Source organism: Xenopus tropicalis, chromosome 2, assembly GCF_000004195.4.
Source record: "Xenopus tropicalis strain Nigerian chromosome 2, UCB_Xtro_10.0, whole genome shotgun sequence".
Taxonomy (NCBI): Eukaryota; Metazoa; Chordata; class Amphibia; order Anura; family Pipidae; genus Xenopus; species Xenopus tropicalis.
The window spans coordinates 113,914,909-113,927,045 of record NC_030678.2 but is presented as its reverse complement, the minus strand read 5'-3'; the positions used below and the strand labels follow the sequence as shown (position 1 = coordinate 113,927,045).

The following is a 12,137-nucleotide window of genomic DNA, read 5'->3' as shown; positions in this document are numbered from 1 at the left end:
GTTGGGAATCAGACACAGTTGCATAAATACTTTAGAAGTCTGGCTGGTGTCATTTACAGTGTTTAATGTGAGTGACATCTGCACCCAACTCTTTAGGTGCAAATATGCTGAGCCTATTGACGCAGGGCACAAGGGGGGCCCTCTAGCTACAACCTGGTCAGAACATGGTGGCAGCTCCATGTTTCCTTTGCGTCAATAGGCACAGCAGCGCCAGTTCGGAACAGAAGGCAGGAAGGACTGAATGGTGACAAGCGCAACTTTACCAAATTACGAAGAGCGCTTTTTGACGCACATACCTTTACTGAAAGTGGTTTTAGACACAATTCATTGGGGGGGGGGGAGTAAGTTGCCTACTGTGTCATTGGACATAAATGAGCCCTAATGCAGTTCTAAACAATTTTCTTATATTAATTCATAAAACTTTTGCAATGCTTTTTAAGTTATTTATAAATTAAATTGCAGTTAAAAGAAGTATTTATATATTCCTTTCTGCCCTCTAGGTCAGACAATGTGACAAGAGTCAAGTCCCCTCTAGATCTTTTAATCAGATTTAACACACTTGCTTGCAACATTGTTTAAGTCAGAACCCTGGAGAATTACAATAGGAATTACATTCACAAATAACCTTAAAACCATTTAAAATATGTCTTAAGGTTATGGAAAGTTGCTTAGAACTACATTTTTTTCATTATGCAAATGGGTGGAGAAATGTCTAAAAGCTGTAGCACCTCATCCCATTGGAAAGAAGATTGTTTATTTTGTCCTGTGCTCCAGCACTCAGGGTATGTATATAATAAACACCCTTTATTCAAATGTATTTTTGGACCAAAAAAAAGGGCACATTCAAGCAAGTCAAGTATTCTGACCTTAGTGCCCAGTGTTGGTTCTTCCTTCTGCAATATATAGTGTAGCAGCAATGCTAAAGGATGCTGGTAGTTGTAGTACAACAACATGCTCATTAATAGACTTTTTCCCATTATAAAATACTTTTCCATACACTATTAGTTTTTTCATACTAAATATATATTCACAATATTTGTAAGGTTAAAACATGTATCGAGAAAGGTCCCATGGCTGAGGCTGCTGCTGGATGGAATTACAAATCAAGGCAGGGATTTATCTGCTTGAGAGCCATGTGATGCTACAGGGCCTCCCCTCCTGCTCCTTTCCCACATGCACGGCTCCTGTACATGCAGATCAGCCCAGCAGAGTATGGAGGTATCAGTGCTGGGAGCCATCGGCACGTGTCCGGCCCAGATTAAAGCTTTCTTTCCCTCTAATGCTTACACATCTGGTGGCTGTGCTTGTACTTACTAAGTAGTGGGAGTCATTGTGTGTCCACGTGAATGCAGCCGCATGCATTGTGTAACACAAGAGAAATTATTTCAGCCTCATACATAAGCTGGTGTACAATTGATGGACAACATATGCTGTTAGAATTGCATTGCATAGTGTTTATAAAATATTTATTAAAAATGAAGTTCAGACATTTCATAGGTATTACATTTCTTCTTTTAGTAACGCTCTAAATCCTGTGTTTGCCAGCAGTCCGTAGAATGAATTATGCCCCCAAATGTTAAGGCACAAAGTTTCTTCAGTTGCAGTAACCAGTAAGATGTTTGCTCTTTAACAGGTGACCAATAAATGCTTACTGTTGATTGGTTGCTATAGGTGATCAGACTTGTAGCCTATTTTATTGCATACTATAACTCCAAATTTTTGTTTTACTACCATTACTGGAATGTGCTTCATAGTGGTAACGCATAGCAACCAATTAACAGGTAGGTTTGATTTGTTTAAAGCTATAAAAATTTAAAAAAAAATAAAGGGATCAGCGCAAGCATAATGAAGTTATATAAATCTGGTTTTCAAGGAAAGACCTGGCTGCATGCATGCATAATATCATTCCTTATACAGGTATGGCATGGAATACTTGGGTCCTTAAGGGTAAAAAAAAATTAAACTACTGCTACTGTTTTATCATTACAGAGAAAAAGAAAATCATTACAAAAATGTATATAGGAGACAGTCTTCCCTTAAATTGGAGTTTCTAAATAGCTGGTCTCATACTACTATAAAAAACCATTCTGCAGGGGTATGTTCAAATATATGCAGTGATATATTAGGTGAATTATTCATCTGGTATAACGTCAATGAGATCTATAGTATTCTGTCTAATGCAGACTGCTGCACAGGTAACAAAGTTTGAGGGAAGAGGTGAAGAATAAAGGTTACTAATAGTTGGTGTCAGCAGGAAAAGAACAAACATTATTTTACCATTAATATTGTTCTCACAGGCCTGACCCCAACTAAGATGCATCTATACACAGGACAATATTCATTCCCCTGAATTCCACAGAAATCCCTCTCCTACAGCCCTTCCCCTATCTCATTAATTTAATGACGACTCAAAGCACTAAATAAATAGGATATTGCAACCCCAATGCACTGCCACTGATCTGCACTTATGAAGGCGCATAAGAGACTGTGCAGCTTTTTAATTAAATTTACGAGAAATATGTGCCATAATGCATCAAGGGCTGTGCTGAAATTCTTGCGTAAAAAGTAGTGAGTTATAATTTATCAGGGTGTATATTTTAGTATGTGCATTACCCCCTGGAATCATAATTTTACTCCATTTCAGAATAAAGTCAAGTTAACAAATTCTTGAGTAAAATTGGTGTCAGAAGTGCATTCTTACACCTCCTTTTAGACCAATTGTACATTTGGCACACATTTATTACCCCACTTGAAAAATGCAGGTATAGGTCAAGTTATCCAGAAACTCATTATCCAGGAAGTTCCAAGTCACAGGAAGGCCATTTCCTATAGACTTTATTTTGAACAAATAATTCTAATTTTTAGAATTGACTTCCTTTCTCTCTGTAATAATAATAAAATAGTACCTTGTACTTGGTCCTAACTAAAATATAATAGATTCATATTGAAGGCAAAACAATCCTACTAGGTTTAATGTTTGAATTATTTTTTTGTAGAATTAAAGCATGCAGGCCCAAATTATGGAAAGATCTCTTAACTGGAAGGCCCCAGGTCCTGAAAAACAGAAGCCAAGAATCAGCCCCAACACTGGCATCAACCTTCCCACCTTGCCTGCACCCTGAAGCATTCTGTCAGCCCAGGTGCAGGCACACACAGCAAATATTGGCTCTAAAATTCAAACTCTATGCACTGTACACAGGCTGACACAATGATTCCAGGTGCAGGCAAAGAAGAAAGCTAATGCCAGTGTAGGGGCTGATTCTCAGGCTCTGTTTTTCCACAGGTCGAGAATCAGTCCCATATGGCATCAGCCTAATACTTTTTCATATTCTTGTACAGGTCCCATACCTGTATATGTGACTGGCATTACAGTGATGTTGTGTGGTGTATCCTAATACTTTGTGTTTTAATATTTTAATAATTAGGCGTAGTTCACTTTTGAGTTACCTTTTTTTAAATATATTTTCATTGATTTTTTTTTTGTTTTAAGTACAACTGTTTTTTTTTTTTATATACTTCTGATGTGGCTTGAACAGAATCAAAACCATAAATATAACAATAAAACAAATGTAATGAGATCTACAAAGAGGCAGGCAATTAAGAAAAGGAAAGAGGTAGGATGCATGAGACATTTTATATGGTGACAGGTAAGATCTAAATCTAGATCCCAATTACTGGTGTCATCAGTCTAGTGAAGTGGCTTTCTATAAGTATCAAATCTATTTCCTTAGGCAAGTCTACAGGGATAAGCTGTATAAAAAAAATCCTTTTATTTCTTATGAACTGGACCATAGCTCAATTTTTTTGTAATTTTAGTAATAACCCTCATTTGGCATTCATCAATAATTGTCAACAGGAAAACAGTAGATCCAATTTCCAATTTATGTAAGGTATGATTTTGAAATAAACATTACATTATTTTTATCTCCTCTGTTTTACTCTGCAATAATTTTTAGTAGAAAGTAAAGTAATATTCTAATAAAATCTGCAATTTGTCTGGGTTTTGTATTTGTTGCCTTTTTTATATATTAGCTTTTAGTTCAGCAGCTCTCCAGTTAAGCATTTCCGCAGCTACCTGGTTGATAGGGTCCAGTTTACACTAGCAACCAGGCAGAGGTTTGAATGAGAAACTTGGAGATGAATTGAAGAGAGCTGAGAATGAAAGATAAGTGATTACAATTAACACTAGAATTAAAATTGCAGCTTCACAGAGCAATAGATTTTTGCTCTGTGAGGCTCCCATTTCAAAGCTGAAAAGAGAAAGAAGAGGAAGGAATTATTCAAAAACTATACCAAGACCAAATGAAAAACTGCTTAGAAATGTAATTTTTTAGTAAAAATTAACTTTTAAGAGGGAACGTCCCTTTAATTTTAACTTTTGAAATAGGTTGAGAATTTGCAACCTACTTTGTTGTGCTGGTTCCACACATGGATGGGGGGAAGTGCCTCACAGTTTGAAAACATCTGTAATATGGTCTAAGCTTAATCGACAAACCCTTTTTCATTTAGCTTATGCCATAGAGGATCAGGCAGTTAAGTGACAAGTTAATGAAGTGCTGGCCATGTCTGATATTTACAGATAAATTCATTTAACATCAGCACTGATATTCCTGGTGGCCTTAATATGATTGGCTATAGAAAACCACTGTAAATTTATTCATCAATCACCTAGTCAATGGCCACTGATGGATACTAGCAGGGTCTTTGCTAAGTCCCTTGCTGTGTTCAAATGCAACCAGAAAGTTGCACATCCACATTAGTGGAGTGTTAGTGAACACAGTTACCATTTACATATCTTTTTTTTTTTTTTTTTTTTTTTTTTTAAACACCAATAGGCGTGTTTACTAAGACTGGAGATAAATATCTCCGGTGATGTTGCCCATAGCAACCAATCAGCAATAAGATTTGAACACTCACCTACAAGTTAGAAATCAAAGCAAAGACCTAATTGGTTGCTACAGGCAACATCACCGGGGATATATATCTCCATTCTTAGAACATACCCCATAACCTTTATTTTGTAATATGCAGAGTAAAATGACATTTTACAATAACAATAAAAAAACAAAACGTAAAAAAAACAAACAAAGGAAAATAGGGAAAAATCTAGAACATAAGTATGCAGTACAGGTTGCAGACTAACCCTCATATGTAATAAAATGTGCAACATTTGCCCAGGTGCAGTAACCCATAGCAACTAAAAAGTAGTTTCATTTTTTAGCAGGTGGTTGCTTTAGGTGATTAGAATTTGCAACTTTTATTACATTTGCCAATTAATGGTTTATCTATATTCTACAATTGTGGAGATGCTGTTTTTCTGGACGTTTATATCTTTGAAAGATTTCAGGAACAACTGTAGAAACACACCTTTAAGGCTACCAGATCCCCTCCCATGAAAACTGTTCACAAATCAACATGCTAAGCCTGAATCCCTTCAGCACTCTAGTCACTTGGAGTAGGCTAGTATTGCCTAAAGTAGAGCTACCTTCAGCTACCGATCCTTAGGGGAAGCACAAAGCTGTTCTTTCTAGCTATGCCTTACTATCTTATGTTCCTAGAGCATACCCTTGAAAAAACGAGCCCTGTGATCTGATTAAATCTTGTTCACCGGTCCCTGCTCCTTTACATACTCTAGAAGAGTCCCACTAGGGGGAACTCTTTACTAGGCCTTGTTGACACCTTGGACACATCCAAGATTTGAAAGATGAAACCAAAGAAGAAGGAACACCACTTTCTAATCTCTATATTTAAGTGTGACAGCAAGTGGTCACTAAACCTTTAGGCCAATAACAAAGATATATAAATAAGATAACTTAGAAACAAAGCTTCTTCCTAGCAACTAGGGGAATAGCACTTGTAGGGGATTTACTGCACTAGGGACTTCTAATCATATGAGTCCCTACATTTGATACAAAAATACATCTTTTTTAGATGATAGGCCAGTTTCCTCAAATGAAATCAGCTTTTTTTTAGTAGGCTAATATTTTAGTGTATGGATATTACATTTGGGCAATATATACTGTAACTTGTTCTAGTTACACTAAATGAGTGTCTATCCTATGAAGTCTTAAAGTAAAGAATATAATACATTCCATGTACTATTTATTTTTGTATCATTTCATGATCATGATCTTTGTTGGGAGATGGCCTGGTACGTTTGGTGATTTTATTGTAGCTCATATAATTAACAAAATGGGGGTTTAATATTTAAATTAAGAATAATTTTTCTGCAATATTGTCAATGAAAAAAACAATGCCACTGATTTTTTTTTACATACAGTTTTTTCTTTTTTAAATTCTTACAAATGTTTTAATAAAACCGTTTAGCAATGACACATTCTTTAATCAAAAAAACCTATTCAGAAGTTGTACTTTGCTTTAATATCAGAGACAAATTTGTAAAAAATATTTAAACTGCACAGCAATTTAGCAGCAATTTGAGCACAATCTATTTTTTAAAATCCAGCCTTTATTTATAAAGCTCTGAATAAATATCTTATTCTTTATAAGAATGTAATATAACTTAATCGGAAACCTTTATTTTATACCAACTAAAAGTGAGTATATTTTCTTGTGCCTTTGAAATTGATTTTTTCCTCAAATTGCCTTTTCAAAGCTATGCAATTCAGCAAAACATGATATATAATACATAGTGATATAGAATTATATACAGTGGTTGATTTGGGGGTGAAAATGTGGAGGGATGTTATGTGTGTTACACGTAGCACAGCGTTAAAATTAAGATCTTCCATCTATGCCAAAAAAAAAAGCCTCGCCACAACACTTTCTGGCTTTACTCACTGTAAAGCAATACCATTTTGCTTTTCCTTTTTGCTATTTCAATCTACTGAACAGTTTGATGTCCAATATGCATAGATTTACCAAAGTCTGTGACCTGTAAGGATCTCAAAATGAAAACAGTCCATATGACTAGGCTGGCAATTCAGCTTCTGCAAACACAGCACTCTGCCTGTATATTGTATATCATAAGACACTAAGGTGCCACAAAGACAATATAAAACAATATATTTTTGGAAAAGAACAATATATTTTTGGAAAAGAACATATTCTTACAAATTCAAAATGGGTATTTACCCATTTTGAATTCGTCAGAATATGTTCTTTTCCATTTTTCTACTCTAAACTACCAATCTGCAAAGCTATGCTAAAGGAAGCAGATTCTTACAACATTTCGGAAAATTATTGTAATTTGCTACATCAATGCACAATGTTTTCTGTAGCCTTCTCTGATGCCCCTGCCTTCCTCATCTATAAAACACTTCTCTTCTCTACTTCTCTCCCAGCAATCTTGTCTCCCTATATATCTTCTATATATTCTATATAATTTGTTTTAAGCACTCAGTTTTATTTCCCTTCTTAACACTTTTGCATAATTCTATAGTGCTAACCACCCTTTTATCTTCATTCACAATTTTTTATTTACTTTCTTTCTGTTTTATATTTTCATTTCATCCCTTTTTTCTTTTGCCAAATTCAGTCTCTAATTCAGGCATAACCTTGAGCACTGCCATTTTCTAACTGTCTAGCTTCATATATGGCTGTTTTTTGTCTCTCAAAGTGTAAGTTGTGGTACAGCCATATGAGGATTGGATAGGCTGGAGGGAGGTTCAAAGTTTAGCATGCAGAGGAGCAAAAGAAAGCTTCAGTAAACTATTGCACCCCTCTGAAGAGATGCTATTTCACTAGAATAAAGAGGTAGAGGGATGGCATCCCTCCCAAATTCCAGTACTGTTTTTTTGAGAGTAGAAATACAAGAGAACAACAGATGAAGCAGGCCATACCCATTTTCCAGCGGAATAGTGTGGCCGTGCACATTATATGCACCAATAAAGTTTACATGTACTTGACTTTATTAGCAGAAGTGAATTGCACCACAAAATGTGACCTTAACATTTTTTAATAGAGCCTGATATTTGTGATTAAAAGTAATAGTGATATTAAAAGTAATAGAGGAAAGGATCTGAAGTACATAGTTATTTAGTTGGGAAAGGTACATAAAACAGGGAGTTCCAAAGGCAGTGGGCCATACTAATATATAAATAGTTTGTACAGCTTTACTGCATTTGTATATCCTTAATCTAATTAAATAAAATCAATTGCAATTTATCCCAGTTGTTTATCTGGCTGCCATTTGCTTTAGCTTTTGTTAACTTCTTCTGGATTAACATTCGGGAAGCTTAAAATAGTTGAACTCAAAGGGCTTATGAGTTATTGCAGCTGCGTTTCCTATGTGGCTATACAATAGTTTTGACAATGCATTTACTGAAAACAAACTGGGAACAGAATATATATATTCCACTAAATTAATAAACTGTTTTCAGGCATTGTAGTGTCCCTAGAGCCAGTAAAATTATAAAAAATATATTGTGGTTTTTAGGTTAACACGGAACGCACTTAGAAGCTTTCCTTTACAGAAGTGATGCTGTCATTAAACATTTATCAAGCAGATAATGGTCTCATCTCAATTCCATTCTCAGCAAGCTGGTCTACCTTGAGGTACAATGAGATGCATTCTAGGCCAGTTTGCTATTCAATTACTGGTGTAAAGGGCCAGCGTCTCTGTTTATTTTGGCTTCTGGCAGAAAACAGTTGGGTTTTGGCCTTTATTTAAATGCAAAGCAATTCTACTTTTCAGTGCTTCAACTGGAGGCGTAATAATTTCACAACTATGTAAAATATCTGGCCTCCCTCTCAGACCGAATAAGTTGTTTGACATTATGTATTTGACATGACAGTGCCAAAAACAAACTCCCTTTGTTCTAATCAGACTGTTATGACCAAGCATTTGCATATTAACAAAACAAACTTGCAGCAACATCCAAAGGTTGCCTGGTTTTGGTATTCTAATTATACTGCCTCTAAACGTTACAAATCCACAGCTTCTGCACAATACTTCATACTGTATGCATGAATTTTAAAAAAAAATAACTTGTTTTATGCTGCAGTATAAATAATGGCCCATTGGTTGTGGTGCTGCACAATGCCTCAGATTAGCTGGGAGCCACTGTGGACTCCATCGTAGTCATAAATACTAGCTGGACGCCTGTCACTTTCAATAAATATACTAAATTGGGGCATTAACTGGATAGCTTGGGGTTATTCAGCAGCATGTAAGAAAAATACAATAAATGTTCTTGGAATCCAGTTTCAGCTTTTTAATTGTGTAAAAAAGAGAAATATTGGCTAAAGAAATAGAGGAGCATTGCATTCATAAAAAGAAAACTTTATTGTGTTATTATTATTTCTTTATTCTAGTCAGATGGATACCACGTAGGGGGGTTTAAACGCAGTCCATTTTGGACAGAGTCCATATTCATACATTTTGTGTTTCGCTAAAGATTTTCAACTAAATTCCAGAAATACAGTCTAGCTTAATGCAGGGTTATCTACCTGAAATCCCAAGTTATAATATGACAGTTATGAGAAGTTGAAAATGAAATGCCAATATTTCATCTACTTTAATGGATATTTTATGATATGGTCATTGATGCCAATTTATTTTAAAATTAGTCCTACCAAGAAAAGTCATATAAACCTAGAATGAAGATACATTTCTCCTTGTACTCGATCTTCATGAACACACTTGGGAAATGGCATAGTGAAACATCTGCCAACCCACAGAAAACTGAACAGAAATTGTTTTTTTTTATATTGCTTTGCTGCTAGTGCCATTTGAAAGTAACACAAATGCAAGAGGATATTTACATATACTAGTCATGGATGTAGTTTCTAACCTGTGCTCGTGCTGATATTCTCTGTTCCCACAGTCTGGCCAATTAAATGGTACTGGTTTAGCCGAGATCCATCTTCTGCGACTACTACAGATTTGTCTGTTATATTAGTCCATTCATACCTCAGTTCTGAATTAGGATATGCATCTGTAGGATCAAAAATATAGATATTAGATTCAGAAAATGTATTAGATATTTGTTAAGCCAAACACTAAGCATATAAGAATATTGTTATAAAATAACTGTATAGTTTTTTACAAAATCTAATCTAATCAAATATTTTATGTAATTGATGTTGATAGCCTCATTAAAGGCAGTATACATAGCAGTATTCACCTTTCTATTTAGAAATACAGGAATGTCTGAAAAGGGTCTTCCAAAAGACCATATTTTATGGTTCATAAATGTTCTATGATTAAGTTTGGTAGAACCTGCTTTACACTGCAACCATCTTTATTGGACAGTTGGTGTGCCCTTTAAAAGAGGTAGTTTGCTATTAGATTTGAAATGTGGATTTGATCAATATAGACACAACCCACTGTCCAGTAAGTGCAAACACTCTTTCCTGGAAGATCAATAAAATCAAACCACCTCATAATCAATCATTCTGATTGCTGGATTATTTGTTGTGTCAATACATTCTAATGATGGGAATTGATAGTTCTGTGATAGCTTGTTTGTCATTTCATCTTCTAGAATGACTTATGTTTATCCCATGCTTTACCCAGTAAGTTTCTTATGTGTATTAATTCTCATTGTGCTTGTTATAAGGAAGCATGTTCAAAATTTAAACCTTTCTTCCTACAGTAAATTAACCTTATTAATTCTATAGATATGTTCACAAATTACCAGTGGAGAACACATTTCCATCAAATCTTCCAAACTTTCTGTGTTCTTATTGTTTTATTATCAAATATTTCTTTAAACAAATGCTTTAAAATAAATATCCTGGTGAATATACAAGACAGTGCACTGTTTAGCATGACAGAGTTGCAAATTACATTCTGATACAAAATGACAAGGAGTAAAAGAATCTTGGCTTGTACCATGCATATTTCTAATTACATACATTATATAAACATTCAGAGCAAACTTATTGTACATTATTGATAGACAAAGCTGTTGCTAGACATAGAAAGTCTATTTGTTGAAAAGGTATATTGTGGGTGCTTAGGAGAGGTTATTTATATATAATATATAAGGGTTTTATAATCTGAAAGTTAATATGACAAACCTATGGCAGAAGAACATTTTTGTTACAAGTGCTAAGTGTGCTTACATTACCATTTGACATCACACATCCTTTGTAAATATCAATATATAAACTATGTCTGGGTTAAAAAATATATAATTTAACAAAGGAGGAAAACTCTGTTCCTAGTATTAATAAGGTCAATTTCTTGTAAGCACTTGTGTGGTATTGTGGGTCCAACACTACTGGCCTTCATATATAAAGGCTAATACATTTAAGCAGACCTTTTTCTCTCTTTTGTCTAGGAAAGTAGAAGCAGTTCCTATTATAGTCAGACAATCGCCATGAGTGTGGCAAAAATGCTTAGTGGTCTACGAGGGCCATGAGTGGCAGCAGGCGTAGAAGGACAACTGGGTCTACTGAAAATCTGTACAAAAGAATTCTGTGACAGCTGACATACTGAAAAATATGAAAAAAGTAAGCACAGCATAAACAAAGCAATTTCATCCAAGGTAACTAATGAGTCAGGATAGTTCAAACAAATGCAGCTGCTGTGCTCACAGTTAATAGTATTTTTTACTGTTTCAGGACATATAACAAAATAACCTAAATCAACAAATTCTTTTCATGGGAATGGAAGGAGCTTCAGTTTTGAAAAGAGCCTTGTAAATGATTTAAGTGATAGGGTGACTTTAAAAACAGACTGCACTTTATGTGTGTGTATTCCTTTCATCCTTCTCCCTTCAGGCTCCAATTTTCTCTTTTATGGATTTTATAAGGCTTTTTTCCTTTGCTCTCTTTTATTTCTTTATTTTAATTTTTGGAGCATTTCAATCCCCACAGACCAGTTAATGGTTAGAAATATTCTGTGATGTCCTTCCAAAAACAAGAAGTCATTACAATAATATTTACATATCTGCATACTGCATGCATTAAAATAGTCACTTGACAAGATTCCTCTCTTCTGCAAATATACAAATGTCTTTTTATAGTATAAGTTAAGTTATACTTCTATTCAAGGGAGATGCTGTATCATTAAAATAGCTTTTTATTCAACATCTCTAAATTAGGTCTTCAGGGTAACTTTACATGATATGTGAAAAACAGTGATCCTAATCCCTCAAACCCCCAACATTCATTCCCCATCATAAGAATTATGCAGATATAATACAGAAGAATATGAAATAGATCTG

General features: G+C 34.8%; 1 protein-coding gene across 2 annotated transcripts in view; it reads right to left on the bottom strand.

The window, feature by feature from the left end:
• The window catches only part of gabra5 (gamma-aminobutyric acid (GABA) A receptor, alpha 5), an 88,696-nt gene that overhangs the window by 25,544 nt on the left and 51,015 nt on the right, over window positions 1-12,137 (bottom strand). For both annotated transcript variants that reach the window (XM_004911809.4, XM_004911810.4), the window contains one exon: window positions 9,756-9,899. In XM_004911809.4, coding sequence (XP_004911866.1) covers window positions 9,756-9,899 — 144 coding nt within the window. The remainder of the gene's footprint in view (window positions 1-9,755; window positions 9,900-12,137) is intronic.